At 44.8% G+C, this 17,846-nt stretch overlaps 1 protein-coding gene across 1 annotated transcript in view; it reads left to right on the top strand.

Moving 5' to 3' along the window:
- The window catches only part of LOC147009154 (uncharacterized), a 122,020-nt gene that overhangs the window by 30,478 nt on the left and 73,696 nt on the right, over positions 1–17,846 (top strand). Inside the window, 1 exon segment of the mRNA XM_085862984.1 lies at positions 15,663–16,037. Within this exon segment, the coding sequence (XP_085719110.1) occupies positions 15,663–16,037 (375 nt within the window).

The raw sequence follows: 17,846 nt of genomic DNA, 5'->3' as shown, positions 1-17,846 counted from the left end.
TTGATCCTCAGGTAGGTATGGTATGGGAGCATGTGCCAGAACAGCGCGTCGCTGCGTCCACTTTCCGCCGGTACTCCAGGGGCCTCTGTCTGGCCATGCCCCAGGCAGATGCCAGGCCCATCCCCATCTCCATTTCCACAAGCAGGTCACAGATCGAACCTGACCTGATCCTCAAAATGATTCCAAAAACGAAGGTGGAGACTTTGTGTCCTAAAATAACTCTGTTCCACCTCCTGACACCCACTGAGGGAGATTCCAATTGAGTAGAGATGTCCTATTTGGCTAGAAAAGGTTCTTCAGAAAAATGGTCCATGGATTAATCAGTGGTCAGAGAGAGGGACAGGGAATCTGCTTAATATTCCAGAATGCAAGAGCAAGATAGTTTGATTGGTCTTCCATCCCTATGTCCAGGTCGAATGATCATTTTGCTCAAAAACCACAAAGCTTGGTGTTGGCTAAATGGTTAGGTGTCTGCCTTTACATCCTGAGATCTTGAGTTCAAGTCCCTGTTGGGCTGTTAAAATCACACCAGGTAGGGTTGATTCAGCCTGTATTCCTTTTGAGGTTGGTAAAATGAGTACCAGTGCACTAGTCGCAGTGGGTTGCATCAGCAGTGCAGCTGTACCTCCAGCCAATGATGCTACTTGCAGCTTTGTGCTGCACACAGAGGAGGATCAGAAGTATCGTGGGTTTTCCCATAGTTTTATCTTTTTTCCAGAGGAGCTCACCATTTTCCAAGTCTGAAGGATCGAGGTATCTGCCAGCCTTATTGAACCTGCTGAAGATGTGCTGAAAAGACTTTTCATTCAATCTTCTGACATGAGAAAGAAGAGGAATGAGTGAGACGTGAGGAGGACCTATGTACAAAATCAAAAGGCTGGACAAAAATGACACCTGCCTGAAAAACAGCACAAACTTTGTTCCTTTTTGTTTAATTTCCCTTGAGACAATGAGGTAATCTACATTTCCCTTAAAAGAAAGAAAGTATCATACTGTGTGGGATCATCACACCACATGACAGCTTACATGTCCAAAGATGGTATATCCTAAAGATGGTACCACACACTTTCAGCTTCTGCCATTTTGATTTACTCTTCTCCAAATAGTCTCGCCTGATGATATTGGTTTGTTACTCGGTGAAATCCTCTGTGGTGTCTGAGGTGTGTGTGTCAAGCTGCAGTTCAGCATGCTTCTCACCCTGTCATAGTCATTACAAAGGTAACCATGCCAGCTGCCCCATTGTGACTGGCCCTGAAGGTGTTATCAAAACGGTCCTTAGCTAATTGCTGATGAAAGGTAGATTTTGCTCAAAATTCTTAAATATTATCAGTTATGTTTCATTGTCCTTCCTTCAGCAAGTTTCTCCTACTTGTACCCCCGTGTCTTCATTTACCAAAAGATCAGGCATTCTAAGCTAAAATAATACTCTTGTGACGCAAAAGGTTCTTCTTCCTCAAGGTTGAAGTTAATGTGCTGGAATATGTCATGGTGCACATCATATTATTTATTTTTTATAATCTCAAAATAGTGTTCTGACTGTGAATGTAGTTTGCTTTACATTGAGGATTTAACTGGAATGTTGATTAAAAGTACAGTATTTGCATTGTGTGGTTTATTTTCAATTGCAACTACATTCCTCAAAATAGATTTGGATGTCGTTACAAATATAATTATTGGGTGATTTATTTCCACAATATTGAGTCTCATGCAAGAGCAAGAGGACAGAGGGTATGAATTCATAGTTGGGTAACGGAGAATCTCTGGTACACGAGCAAGGGAATAAATAAAACAGGAAGACAAAAAGAGGAGGAAAGGAAATACCACAAACTAAAAGTAAAAGTGTTGGATTGGGAAGGCTTCATTGGGTAATTAATGTTGTGAGGATGGATGATGGTGATTCTTCATCTTCATTCATATGCAAGGACTGTGGGTAGTTTGATGAGAGTTCTGATGCATTCCCTATTTTACATTGAAGTGAATGGAAAAAAATTACCCCCGTGTGGGGGTGTCGGTCATCTCTATAATGTTTTTTACTATCATAATCGATGAACCGTTGCCAGATATCTCCTAAAATGACAGGCAACATAGGTTTTGAAAATGGCGACTTTCACAACTTTCGTGACCTTGACCCTGACCTTGAATCCGGGAAAAAATATGTCGTTGGGTATCACTCGTCGACCTCTACCCACACACCAAATTTCATCAAGATCAGAAGTAAAAAGTTTTCTTTGTACCGGGAGGTGTTTTTGACCATTTTCCAGGTTACGTGGCGGCCAAACGGGATGGAAATTCAAAAATCTGTCCAGTTAGATACAAGATAATATTTTTTACGATCATAATCAATAAACAGTTGCCGAATATCTTGTAGAATGGCAGACTAGATAGGTTTTGAAAATGGCGATTTTTATAACTTATGTGACCTCGTGACCTTGACCTTGAACCCGGACAAAAGTTATCTCGTTGTGCAACACTCATCGACCTCTACCCACATACTAAGTTTCATCAAGATCGGAAAGAAAAATTGTTGACGGACGGACGGACATTTGGTCCGGCTTTATAAGGTCATCTCTACCGAGATGACCTAAAAAGTAGAAAAAAAAAACATTTAACCACCCCACAAAAAAAAATCATAGCTATTCCTCCCTCACACCCCACTCCCTCCCATTCCCCAACCTCCCCCACTCCCCCACGCCATTACCCTGTTTGACTACATATTGTTATGGCCACAGATACAGAGTGTATTGTTACGGTTGTGGAAATTCACAGAACACCATTCAGGCTTCCCAGAGATCAATTATGTTGATAAGTGTATGTTCAGATTAGATTTCCCCACCGATGTCTAAAGGGATTTATTCGTGTAACAGGGCTGTGAATATTTAGTTGGCCGTTATTCTTCTGCTGTCTTTATTTTGGAACAACCACCTGCTCCAAAACGACAACCACCACCGCCTTCACAACAACCACCTTCACCACAACCGCTTCTCCTCACCACCTCCTCCAAAACAACAACCACAACCATCTTCACAACCGTCAAGATCCCCACAGACAACGCCCCCCTCCCCCCAACGAATAACATCTCCGCCAACCAACGCGGTGGATCTCAACACTCCAAAAGTGGATAAGAACGAAAGCTATGGCAAAGGCAACGGCAGTGGAAAGGGCCCGATTCACCAAGGGAAAACGCCCTTTCTGGAAAATTCCCTCATGCGCCGGGAAGGGAGGGGATGGGGGCGAGGCTCCATGGCTATAAAAAGGAAGCGCGGCTTGACACCGAGAGAGTTGTTGTAGAGAGTGGTTGGAAGAGAGTCGTAAAAGAAGGTCGTTGTTGACCAGGTGAGTTGAGTTGGGGAGAGGAGATGCCGACCAGCAGTTGAGTCTGGAGTCTGGAGTCTGAGAAAGCAGTGAGGAGGGAGAGGGTCTTTCTCCTTGCTCTCTCTCTCTCTCCTTGGTCGACGGAGGTGCTGGTGGAGTCGAGATTGGAGTCAGGAGCTGGTGGAGTCCCACGGAGTGTGGGCAGAGCCACCGAAGGTCGCCGAACCAGGGCCCAGAGAGTCACCACGAGGGTGGCAGGTAACCAACACGGCCTCTCGGAGCTCTTGTGGTCTCCACAGCTCCGCGAACATTAAAGGCCTACGGGTCCTGTTCTGCCCTTTCCTTTCCTGGGGTTTTCTTTGTATGAAAGTTGTGGCGCCGTGTCCGCTAAGTAGAAACTGTTAAGTGCATGTACAGAAATAATAGACAAACGGCTGTAGGTCTTTGTTTACTCGTGTCTTGTCCCTTCCCCCCATCCATTGCATTGCATACGTGTTTGGAATACCTGCATTGCTTCGTTGACTGCATGAGTGCATATGTGTGACAAGTAAATGTCCTTGTTTGAATGTTCACCTGCTCGTTGCGTCCTCTTCCTCCATTGAGCTGCTGTAATTACGTATGGAATATTAGCTGGTTGTTAATACCGATAACACTGAACAACAAATTTCAAAAATTTTTTTTTACTGGAGATGTGTAAAGTGATTAAGACTAATTTGGGTACGCTGATTTCAAAAATCATAACCGTTTTGCTGTATCACGTCAGGATTTTCAGGAACAGAAATATTCCCATTGCCTAGAAGTCAGGATTTCAATGAAATTTACATATGTCTTTAACATGTGTATTTCGTACAATTGTTGTTAACTTGTGTTATATTTCTTTCTTTCAGATAAAGATGAGTAGGCGTTCCTGTACCAATCATCCTGACAACTTCTGTTATGTCTGTGGTCGGTATACCAAAAAAGATCAACAGCGAAGTATATCTACAGCAGTGAAAATGAAGGCCGCCTACTTTCACTACTTCGGGTGTAAGGTGGGGGACCAAGAACAGAGCTGGGCACCACACATCTGCTGCACAATCTGTCACACAACCTTGACTCTGGTTGGTGGGCAAGCGCGCGAGCATGCCATTTGCGGTGCCCATGATATGGCGTGAGCCACAGAATCATCATGATGATTGTTATTTCTGCTGCACAAGCATCGCCGGCTTCAACAAGAAGAATAAAGGTCACATTAAGTACGCTGACTGCGTCTCTGCTCGTAAACCTGTGCCTCATGATGACGAGAACCCCGTTCCAACACCTCCAGCTGATCAGAACATAGCTGTAATCTCTCGCTGTCAAAGGCGAAGGCAGAGCTGCTTGGATCAAGGCTGCAGCAGTGGAATCTACTTGAACCTAACACCAAGATATCCTTGTTCAGAGCACGTCACAGAGACATGGCTGAGTTCTTTGAGATGGAAGACACGATGACATTCTGCAGTGACATCAACGGTCTGTTGAAAGAACTTGGGTGTGATCACGATCCTGCAGACTGGCGCCTCTTCATCGACTCGGGGAAGAACAGCTTGAAGGCTGTTTTGCTCCACAATGGCAACGAGAAACCATCAGTCCCACTGGCTCACGCGTTCGGCATGACAGAGACATATGAGACTATGCGGCAGCTGCTTGATTCCATCAAGTACAATGACTTCAACTGGCACATCTGCGGAGACTTGAAAGTGGTGGCGCTGTTGTTAGGGCTGCAGTCAGGCTACACGAAATACATGTGCTTCCTTTGTCTCTGGGATAGCAGAGACGACAAGAATCACTGGACGAAGAAAGATTGGGAAGAGCGAAAAGAGCATGTACCTGGTCGACACAACGTGAAGCATGTCGCCCTTGTCGACCCAGCCAAGGTTTTCCTTCCACCACTCCACATAAAGCTCGGCTTGATGAAAAGTTTTGTACGGGCAATGGATCTGAATGGGCGTGGGTTTTCACCTCAAGGAAAAGTTTGGCAACACCTTGTCGGAGGCCAAGATCAAGGCTGGTGTCTTTGTTGGACCGCAAATCCAACAGATTATGAAGGACGAAACTTTTCCGACAACTCTAAACCCTAAAGAGCTGGCAGCGTGGAGGAGCTTCAACGCTGTGACGGACAACTTCTTGGGGAACGAGCACGCGGACAACTATGAAGAAATAGTGCAGCAGCTGCTGGAGTCCTTCAGGAAACTTGGCTCCAGGATGTCCCTGAAAATCCATTTCCTACACCAGCACCTGAACTTCTTCCATGACAACTTGGGAGCAGTCTCGGACGAGCACGGCGAGCGATTCCACCAAGAGATTTCACTCATGGAGACGCGTTACCAAGGGCGGCACAACCCGAACATGATGGGCGATTTCTGCTGGTTCCTGCATCGTGAAACTGACACAGAGCAGCACAAACGCAAAGCCAAATGCCTAAAGCATTTTTAATTACATTCTAGTGGAGTTTTTCTGTAATTTCTATAATTTTGAAGCATTCATGATGAAATAAATGAATAAATGAATTTTTGTAAATTTCATTGAAATCCTGACTTCTAGGCAATGGGAATATTTCTGTTACTGAAAATCCTGACGTGATACAGCAAAACGGTTATTATTTTTGAAATCAGCGTACCCAAATTAGTCGAAATCACTTTACACATCTCCAGTAAAAATTTTTTGTTGTTCAGTGTAAGTAATCGGATCCGACGGGGTTTGGCGATATACAACCGCTCGGCAAATCGCAAACGGAACGAGCTGCTTAAGAGCGGCTCTTTCGTGCAGGCTCCGTTGAGGTGTAAATCCCCGACATTTCTGTCTAGCGCATGCTTAGGTAAATCGACAATTCGGCGATCGGACTCTGTCACGCGTGGACAGAATAGTTGGATGATTTACGGTGTGATTAAAAACACCCGTAGCTGGATTTCGGCGTTGATCCGAAAGCTGCGACTAGGATTGCCCGTCCGGTCGGTGCGCAGCCGCGATTAGTTAAAAGCGGTCGTCTGCACGCCGAACGGGTGGAAACCATCTTATATATTATTTCCGAGTTTGTGGTTTCGTGTCGCGCTATCTTCGACATCTCCGCCAACATCTCCGACATCTCCGCCCGGAAACACGGGCTGCGGTGAACCAGTTGAAACGGGGCAAAGCTCCAGGGATCTGTGGCATCCATGCCGAACTTCTCAAGGCTGGTGGAAATGCTGCACTCATGTCGTTGCATGCAGTTTTGTGCTCTGCCTGGAACACAGGCATCATCCCAACTGACTGGAAGAGGGGCCTTGTTGTACCTCTCTGGAAAGGGAAGGGTGATCGCCAAGACTGCAACAACTACCGAGGGGTGACGCTGCTCTCAGTGCCGGGCAAGGTCTTTGCTCGGATAATTCTCGATAGGGTTCGCCACCATCTGCTTGAGCACCAGCGTCCAGAGCAGTCAGGCTTTACACCAAAGAGGTCAACGATTGACCGTATCCTTGCACTTCGTGTCCTCACCGAACGCAGACGAGAGTTTCGGCAGGGGCTGCTTGCAGCCTATGTTGATCTCTGTAAAGCGTTCGATTCAGTGAATCGGGATGTCCTCTGGAGGATTCTTGGTCTTCGTGGAGTGCCACCAAAACTGATCGATCTGATGTCTGAACTCTACTCTGGAACTGAGAGTGCTGTGAAGTGTGGTGGTACCATCTCTGACTTATTTCCAGTTGTTACTGGAGTTCGTCAGGGATGTGTACTTGCCCCCACACTTTTCAGCACTTGTATGGACTGGATTCTAGGGAGGATGTCGGAGAGATCAAGTTGCGGTGCGTCATTTGGGAATGTCAAGATCTCGGACCTTGACTTTGCAGATGATGAAGTCATCTTTGCGGAGACTTTAGACATCCTCTTGGGGGCCCTCGAGGTGCTGAATGAGGAGTCGGAGCCGTTGGGAATACGGGTTTCTTGTGTCAAAACTAAGATCCAGGCTTTTGGTGACATCTTGGATGCTGCTGTCCTGTCTGTGTCTGTTTGTGGTGAGGATGTTGAGGTCGTGGAGAGATTCACTTACCTTGGCAGTGATATTCATGTCTCTGCTGGCTGTGAGTCAGAGGTCAATAGACGTCTGGGTCGGGCCTGGGGAGTCATGGATTCACTGGATCATGGGGTGTGGCGCTGCCGGTACCTGTGCGGGAGGACGAAAGTCCGAGTCTTCAGGTCCTTGGTACTTCCAGTCTTGCTCTATGGGTGCGAGACTTGGACTCTGACCAAGGATCTGAGACGGAGACTTAATTCCTTTGGTACCAGGTCTCTTCGGAGAATCCTTGGCTATCGCTGGTCGGATTTTGTGTCCAACGAGCGGTTGCTGAGAGAGACTCGGATGAGATTTGTTACCTGCATAGTCCGTGAGCGTCAGTTGCGGCTGTATGGACATGTGGCTCGTTTTCCTGACTCTGATCCTGCTCACCAGTTTCTCTCAGCGAGGGAGTCTCATGAGTGGAGGAGGCCAGTGGGTCGACCACGTGCCTCATGGTTGCAACAGGTTGACCATCCTCTCAAGGAGATGGGGATGGGCCTGGCATCTGCCTGGGGGATGGCCAGACGGAGGCCCCTGGAGTACCGGCGGAAAGTGGACGCAGCGACGTGCTGTTCTGGCACATGCTCCCATACCTGACCTATCTTCGACTTTGTTCTGCGCTAGAGTAACATGATATTCAGCTTACATTATCTCAAAGACCATATGAGGTGCATGGTACAAAAAAAAGTAAATAAAATGGTTCTGAAACAGTGAAATCATATTCCACTTACTGCATTAAAGTAAAATTACTACTGATGCTCTGCATCAGTTCCTTTCTCAAACACACCCACCCCAACATGTCACGCAGAGCGTGGGTTATGCTAGTAACAGTATTATGAGGGGGTTAATCCTAGGAAGAACCGGACATGGGGCCACCACTCACAATTAACTTCATGGTGCAGTGGATTTCTTAACAATCATGAACGCCAATCAATTAATCACGAGTTCCAGTGTCCACCGTCAAATTTGCCGTTTAACGAGAGGTCACGTGGCCCCCTGACTGGGGAACGCGCCCTCAGCGATGCACCAATCTTATCTTGATTAGATCTTAAGTAATGCGGCTGAGCGTTTACCGCTGGTGCACGCCAACTATGACAGGTGAATTAATTTGAGAATTATAATCTCCCAGTCTATCTCGGTTCAGACTGTGGATCATTGGAAAGAAATGACAATCACGGACAGGTTGAAATGTCAATAAGGAATTTATTTTCTCACTATCGAGTGCAGCCTGTGGCTGCTTGTTGCATCATTGGTTAGGACGCAGCTATGCTGTGCCGCTGATGCAATGTCCCCCTTACCAGTACACTGGTACTCGTTTTGCCAACCTCGGAAGGATGACAGGCTGAGTCAACCTCCTGGTGTGTATTAATTCAGCAGCCAACGGGGCTTGAACTCAGGACCCCAGGATCCCAAGCCGCCATTCTAACCACTAAGCCAACACCATGCTTAAAGGAATTTATTAAGAAAAATAAATAAACTGAAGGACTTTTGATTTTCTTGTCGATTAAATGGATGAATTCAAATCAATCAAATGTTCAATCAACAAAAGAATCTCAAACAAATATAGAATCCAACAAGCATTTATAGAAAAACGGACAAAGAGCAGATGCTTATCATTATGCTTTACTTAACAATTAAACATGAGACATGGATATCCATCAGATCATTCAGGGGGGAAATGAAATCCGGTCTTGGCTTACCAAGGCAGAAGTCGTCATGCGTCTACTAAAATAACACAAAATGTGTGAGCGTGTCTTGGTCTACCTCTCCAAATGAGCTCTCCACAGCCTGGCTTGTTTCCGCTGCCAGCGCTCTGCCTCGCCGTGCACCCACCCGCAAACAGGCTTGAACACCAATCGACGTCACGTCGTCACCCCCAGGAACCAGGAACGCCAAGAACCAGGTACGCCAGGAGTCAGGTACGCCAAGAGCCAGGCACCAGGTACACCAACAGCCAGGTATGCCAAGAGCCAGGTACGCAAAAAGCCAGGTACACCAAGAACCAGGTACGCCAAGAATCAAGTATGCCAAGAACCAGCTACCGAGCAGAACCAGCAGGAACAGTCCAACTGTCACCAACCACCGTTGCTGCTGTTCCCAACCGTCAGGATCAGTCACCAACCGTCAACAGGATCTCTCACTCACTCTGATCAGGATCTCTGACCAACTGTCATCAGAATCTCCCACCAACCGTCAGCAGGATCTCTCCCCAACTGTCAGCAGGATCTCTCCCCAACTACTAACAATTTAGTCCTGCCGTCCTTTTAGAGGCGACCAGTGTCAGTGGAGCTTCAAGCATGACTTCAGCCAAATCCAGATTGCCTATTTGCGCATCACTGCACGCGACCTCCAACTGTCCATTCTCACGTTCATTCTCTCATGACCATCGAACAAGATGTAACTCCCAATTAACACAGGCCTGGCTTACGACACTTACGATGAATGCCAGAAAGCATCCATTTGCCGGAACAACTGAGCAGAAACACGAAGCGCCACAGATCATCAACGGGAAACTATAACCTCTTTGTTCAGTAGACACGAAGAAGAGCCAATTAGCGTCCATAGAGCTGCTGAACGGGGTGTCGATCGCCGATGGGAAAAGGTGGATGTTAAACATTAATGAAAGAAGGTGGGTGCTTGAGGTAAATGATCTGAGACCACAGCCATGTTTGACCGTTAGAATGACCTGTTCAGGAAAAGCTTGTGGTGTGATTAATAACTCAAATGTCCTGTAAGTCCAATGTGAAAATGATAACCAAAATAAAATGTGTAAATAAATCGTGTATTTCCAAGCCAATGGGTTTTGATGGAAAGGGGATAGAACAAGTCTCCAATGGGCTCACGGCTATCTTATCGCGTGCACGAACGGTGAATATCGCTCCAGCAGAAATGAAAACTGACGTAAAATCATACATCATGAACATGTCGTAAAGAGGAAAAGGTTATCCCATATGAAAGGGAACCTGTTCTTTCTCTACCTTTCTTCAACGCATCAAAGAGTTAGAATCCCCCCAGACAAATCCCACTCCTGACACCAGTTTGTTACGGCCACGAGTACCGAGTATATTATGAGGCGGTTAATCCTTGTTTCTCCTTGGAAGAACCAGACCTCGGACTGTTGGACAATGGACAGTATGTATGTATGTATTGGCAGAGATCCCCACACTTTCAACGTTTCCTGTTCATTGTCTAAGAGACATGCATGCTTGTCTGCCAGTGAAGGGGATTTTATTTTTGCATCCAAATATATCAAACTCCTCCCACCTCACCCCTTCCTCCTCCCACCCTTCCTCTTCTCTTGCCTCTTCCCACCTCACCCATTCCCATCCCCACAACAACAAAGGATTTTTCGCAGGGTTTTCAACCACATTTGGGAAAAATAAATAATTAAAATAAAACCCGCTTTCGATTCCGACCAACCTCTGACTTCCCATGAGTCATGTTGAAATCTGCCTGCTGAGGAACAAATTCATCAAAACTGCCAAAATAAATCATGGTATAGATGTTTATCCTCTTCACCATGTCATCAATCTGGTACGTGTTCAGTTTCCAAGTTTCTTGTGGCGATTTCGCCAAGTGGCTTAAGCACTCAGGTGAGCACTCCATTCAAAACCATTTAAAAGGAGCAGCTGGCTTGACAAGTTCTAGCTAGCTGCTTGGTAACTGAACACATCCCTGGAGATCTTGACAACATACAGTCCATACAAAACGCCGACATTTTTTAAATTAAAGACTTCAAATATTAATCATGAAAATGTATCGTGTTCAATTTTCAACACGTTGTTTTAGTTTTTTTTAATGTTCATAAACTCAGAGTGGATGTGTACATTTCATATAACTTTACAGTGTACGTGTACATAATTTCTTTTTAAAATGTACATGTACATAACTTACTTAAAGTGTACATTTACAAAAAAAGCCATTAATTATGGACACAGGCATTTCACGACCAAGCAGTGATATGAGAATTACATGTCCATCAGTTTGTTTATATGCCTTGAAAAGTCAGGCAAAAACCGCAGAGACCTATGAACCCCCAGAGTTATGCGTGTGAAAAAGATAGCAGCGATTTGGGGGGGGGGGGCTGGAAGAAAAGGCCTGGACAATGGGTGGTGCTTGTGACGCTCAGGATGAGAGGGGAAGGCATGGCCTGTAGAATGGGTGGCGCTTATGACCCACAGACACAAACTCAGCTTTAAATATAAGATGAGAAATTAATGATATGATTTTTCACACTACTTACGTTTTATGACCCCAGGCTTACCCAAACCCAAATTGTTTGGGCTTGAACAAATCACATCTCTCACCCATAAACCACACCCCCATTCAACCAGTCGACATAAGCAAGAGAGAACAGGCAAGTTAAAAAAAAAATTGTCTGCTCAAAGAATGGAGTTTGATGAATGGGCTTGGGATGACTTTGAATTACCTTGGATAAACAGTTCTAATCTGCACCTCAAAATCGATATGTTGTACTCAAACCTCAATGGTGTTGAGAAAATTGTGTTGGAGATACCAATTAAGTTCTGCCTTCATGGCTCACAATGTAAAACCTACCTTGGAGATCCACAAAATTTCAGAACAATCAGGAAAAGAGTTCTTCCTTGATGGTGAGACCTTGGAGACTCTGCTTCTGGGTTCTACTTCTTAAAACTTATCTTCAAACAGAACTGAAATAAAAGAAGAAAAAAAAAACTTTGTTGAGTTGAAAGACTGTATTCACTTCGTATGATCGAACTGTTTCAAAAAATATCCTAATAATAATAATAATAATTTTTTTAAAAGTATATATATATATATATATTACGAAAACTCTCGTCTTGTATATGTATGTATGTGCACGCCGGAACAACCGGAATGTATATGTAAATATATATATATATATATATATATATATATATATATATATATATATATATATATATATATATATATATATATATATTGTTGTGGATTCTCACCACTCCGGTGTGCGGGCGACCGCTTTTAGCCAATTGCGGCCGCGCGCCCACCGACCATGGCAATCCAGTCGCAGCTTTCGGATCAACGCCGAAATCCAGCTACGGGTGTGTTTTTAACCACACCATAAATCAGCCAACTCTTCTGTCCACGCGCGACAGGGTTGATCGCCGAATTGTCGATTTAAATAATTATTCGCGCAGACAGAAATGCCGGGATTTACACCTCGACGGGACCGGTACGGACACGAGCTGCTTTAAGCAGCTCGCGCCATTTGCGATTGCCGAGCGGTTTATTATCGCCAAGCCCCGTCAGACTCGATTATGTTATCGGCTATTAAAAACCAGCTATTATTCCGAACGCAATTACGGCAGCTCAATGGAGGAAGGGACGCAACGAGCAGGTGAATATTCAAACAGACATTTATTTATACATGCACATATACAAGCAATGGGGGTAAGGGACAAGACACAAGCAAAAAGACCTACAGCCGTTGTCTATTTACTAATGTACAGGCACTTAACAGTTCTACTTATAGGATAAGGCGCCACAGACTTCCATGCAAAAACCCCAGAAAAGAATAGGGAGAACTGGCCCCGTAGGCCTTTAATGTTCCTCGGAGTCGGGATGACCGCAAGGCTCTGAGAGGCCGTGCAGGTTACCTGCCACCCTCGTGGTGACTCGCTGGGTCCTGGTTCGGCGACCCTCGGTGTGTCCGCCCACACTCGACTGGACTCCACCAGCTCTCGATTCCAACGGTGCCTCCGACAACACCTCCAATGGAGCCTTCAACGTCCAAGGAGACCAAGGAGAGGGACTCTCTCACCCACTCGCCATCCACCAGCTGCCAACTCCCTCCTCAACTCGCCGACCTCAACTCGACTGCCTTCTCGGCGTTCCAACCCCGCCATTTTATCGCCCCCGGAGCATTCGCCCCTCCCTTATCGGCGCGCGGGGGGACATTCCAGGGGGGTTCGGCTTGGCTCTTTTTTTTGGTCCGATCACGGACATTCTTTCTTTTCGTCGTTCTGAGGGAAAATTCCAACAGAGCTCGGCTTGGCTCTTGTTTTAGTCCGATCACGGACATTCTTTCTTTTCGTCGTTCTGAGGGAAAATTCCAACAGAGCTCGGCTTGGCTCTTTTGGTCCAGGCAGGAGTTGTTGAGATGCTGTTGTGGTGGTGGTAGTGTGGTTGTAGTGTGGTTGGCGCTGTGGTGGGGATGGCGTGGTTGTTGAGATGCTGTTTTGATTGAAATAAAAGACAAAACAGAATAACGGCTAACTCACAGATGCACAGTCCGGTACATGAATAATGCCCTTTAGACATTGGTGGGGAATCTAACCTGGACACACACTTATCAACATAACTGATCTTCGGGGAACCTGAATGGTGATCTGTGAATTTCCACAACCATAATAATATATATAAAAATATACCTGTACACAACATTTGGAATTAAATATATTTTAAATCATTCTAGAATGCCTCGGCCATTGCACTACAGAGTGATTTGGTGAGTGATGAAAGCGAGATGGTCAGGTTATTAAATAGTGATTTGGTTCGTGATGAAAGTGAGATGGTCAGGTTATTAAATAGTAATTTGGTTGATGATGGAAGTGAGATGGTCAGGTTATTAAATAGTAATTTGGTTGATGATGGAAGTGAGATGGTCAGGTTATTAAATAGTGATTTGGTTCGTGATGAAAGTGAGATGGTCAGGTTATTAAATAGTAATTTGGTTGATGATGGAAGTGAGATGGTCAGGTTATTAAATAGTGATTTGGTTCGTGATGAAAGTGAGATGGTCAGGTTATTAAATAGTGATTTGGTTGATGATGAAAGTGAGATGGTCAGGTTATTAAATAGTGATTTGGTTGGTGATGAAAGTGAGATGGTCAGGTTATTAAATAGTGATTTGGTTAGTGATGAAAGTGAGATGGCCAGGTTATTAAATAGTGATTTGGTTTGTGATGAAAGTGATATGGCCAGGTTATTAAATAGGGATTTGGTTGGTGATGAAAGTGAGATGGTCAGGTTCTTAAATAGTGATTTGGTTAGTGATGAAAGTGAGATGGCCAGGTTATTAAATAGTGATTTGGTTTGTGATGAAAGTGAGATGGTCGGGTTATTAAATAGTAATTTGGTTGTTGATGAAAGTGAGATGGCCAGGTTATTAAATCGTGATTTGGTTGGTGATGAAAGTGAAATGGTCAGGTTATTAAATGGTGATTTGGTTGATGATGAAAGTGAGATTGTCAGTTTATTAAATAGTGATTTGGTTGATGATGAAAGTGAGATGGCCAGGTTATTAAATGGTGATTTGGTTGGTGATGAAAGTGAGATTGTCAGTTTATTAAATAGTGATTTGGTTGATGATGAAAGTGAGATGGCCGGGTTATTAAATAGTGATTTGTTTGGTGATGAAAGTGAAATGGTCAGGTTATTAAATGGTGATTTGGTTGATGATGAAAGTGAGATTGTCGGGTTATCAAATAGTGATTTGGTTGGTGATGAAAGTGAAATGGTCAGGTTATTAAATGGTGATTTGGTTGGTGATGAAAGTGAAATGGTCAGGTTATTAAATAGTGATTTTTGATTCAACAATTAAACAACAACAATGAACAATCAAGGGAATTACCAGTGGGTGAGAGAATATCAGGGAGGTGTGGAAGGTGTTTTCGAGGAGTTCCCTGGAGAAGTAGAAGAACAGACAATGTCACCTTTGGCTGCACTTTCCGAGGTTTTCGTCATTCAATGTAAATTGAAATTCCACTTTTACACAAAGAAGGTGTTTATATGATAAAGTGCGAGATTGTGAGTTTGTTATTTACTAATTGTTACTGGAGATGATTCATTGTGGGACCTGGGACATCACGCATACCCACAGGGCTGGTATCCTTTGGGAAGTGTAGGGTTCTGGTGTCAGGCGAGTCATAGTCCCCGGGGTGGGGAGAACACCCCAAATATCTCCATGTTTACGTGTTTCGGACCACGTGGTGGAAATTAACCTGCTCGTAGTCACGTGTTGGTACATTCAAATTGGAATCGTTACATTATCCAAATCACAAGGTTAATTACATCATGTTTCACCAAATATATTTTAATAAGACATTTAAGTTGAAGAAAAACCCAAACACAAAAATCACCATGAACCCATCTTCAACCAATGTGAAGGAAAAGGAATGAAAAACATTTATTACTTTCGAATTTTCGCTGGAACAACGAAACCGGAGAAGGGGGAGGGCGGGGTTCGATCCGTCGATAAATCCGAAATAAAAGGATCAGTTGAGGAATGAAATTGATTTTTTTTTTCTTTTTACCATATTTCGTCCCAATGGGAGAGGTCACGTGATTAACGTGGAGAATCTGCTGCTTCGAACTCGTGAATTGAATCGTTTGGAGCAGGTACACCGCACGTGGTTCACTTTCATCGGAATACCTCACGGTCTAATCTCGTGTATCACGGTGTTCCTTTCTATTACACTCTACCTTCCAGTACCGTACTTTACTACACTCTACCTTCCCGAACCATCCTATTACACACGACCTCACAATCTCCTGCTTAGCATGAAGCGAGATCTCTCTGGTGAAGAGCACAGAGGGAACCCCCCGGGATCGACGAGCGGTTCTGATGGCGGGAACCTGGTCCTTCAGGGACGTTCTCCCACAGAGCGCGGCTCCAGGGTCGGTTCAATTAAGGAGAAGGAGTCGGGACCTGGTACGTGTCGTTCTCTCCTCATGTTGCTCTTGCCGTTACCGTGCTGGTTCGTGCTGTGCACTATTTCAGGAACTCATTTAAGTGGGGAATCTCATGTTGGTCTGAGTCTGGAAACTGATGTAAAAGAGTACAGAGATTACCGTGTAATACCGAGGGTAAAGGGTACAGAGATCACCGTGTAATAACGAGGTAAAACGGGACAGAGATCACCGTGTAATACCGAGGGTAAAGGGTACAGCGATTACCGTGTAATACCGAGCTCAAAGGGTACAGCGATTACCGTGTAATACCGAGCTCAAAGGGTACAGAGATTACCGTGTAATACCGAGCTCAAAGGGTACAGAGATCACCGTGTAATAACGAGGTAAAACGGGACAGAGATCACCGTGTAATACCGAGGGTAAAGGGTACAGCGATTACCGTGTAATACCGAGCTCAAAGGGTACAGCGATTACCGTGTAATACCGAGCTCAAAGGGTACAGAGATCACTGTGTAATACCGAGCTCAAAGGGTACAGAGATCACCGTGTAATAACGAGGTAAAACGGGACAGAGATCACCGTGTAATACCGAGGGTAAAGGGTACAGCGATTACCGTGTAATACCGAGCTCAAAGGGTACAGAGATCACCGTGTAATAACGAGGTAAAACGGGACAGAGATCACCGTGTAATACCGAGGGTAAAGGGTACAGCGATTACCGTGTAATACCAAGCTCAAAGGGTACAGAGATCACCGTGTAATAACGAGGTAAAACGGGACAGAGATCACCGTGTAATACCGAGGGTAAAGTGTACAGAGATCACCGTGTAATAACGAGGTAAAACGGGACAGAGATCACCGTGTAATACCGAGGGTAAAGGGTACAGAGATCACCGTGTAATAACGAGGCTAAATGGTACAGAGATCACCGTGTAATACCGATGTTAAAGGGTATAAAAATTACCGTGTAATACCGAGCTTAAAGGGCACAGAGATTACCGTGTAATACTGAGGCTAAAGGGTACAGAGATCACTGTGTAATACCGAGGGTAAAGGGTACAGCGATTACCGTGTAATACCGAGCTCAAAGGGTACAGAGATCACCGTGTAATAACGAGGTAAAAGGGGACAGAGATTACCGTGTAACACTGAGGTAAATGGGCCCAGAGCTTACCGTGTAATACTGAGGTAAATGGGCCCAGAGATTACCGTGTAATACTGAGGCCAAAGGGTACAGATATTACTGTGTAATACCGAGGGTAAAGGCTACAGAGATTACCGTGTAATACCGAGGGTAAAGGCTACAGAGATTACCGTGTAATACCGAGGATAAAGGGTACAGAGATTACCGTGTAATACCGAGGTGAAAGGGTACAGAGTTTACCGTGTAATACCGAGGATAAAGGGTACAGAGATTACCGTGTAATACCGAGGTTAAAGGATACAGAGATTATTATGCAACAGCTTCTTTCAGAGAGAGGGTGAGTGTGTACTTTTATTGTTTTTTTTTTTATCCCCCGCCAACCAACGAAGTTGGCGGGGGATATAGAAATGGGTTCCGTCCGTCCGTCTGTCCGTCACATTTCGTTTCCGGAGCTTAACTACAAATCCCCTCAAGATATATTTACGAAATTTGGTACACATATCAAGGAAGTGGTTGATGATGACATTGATAGAATCATGAGCAAAAAATTGTGATGTCTTCCGGACGGCCACAGAACTTACTGAACATGTTTCTCACTTACAGCTACCGTATAATGGCGTATTGGCAGTGTTTAGGGGAATTGGTATATAAAAATGGGCTTCACACAGGAGGAACCCGTCAGTG

Source organism: Eptatretus burgeri, chromosome 17, assembly GCF_056783735.1.
Source record: "Eptatretus burgeri isolate ZD-2024b chromosome 17, Ebu_testis_v1, whole genome shotgun sequence".
NCBI classification, from domain to species: Eukaryota; Metazoa; Chordata; class Myxini; order Myxiniformes; family Myxinidae; genus Eptatretus; species Eptatretus burgeri.
Note: the sequence above shows the minus strand (reverse complement) of the source record. Positions and strands in the feature narration are given on the sequence as shown.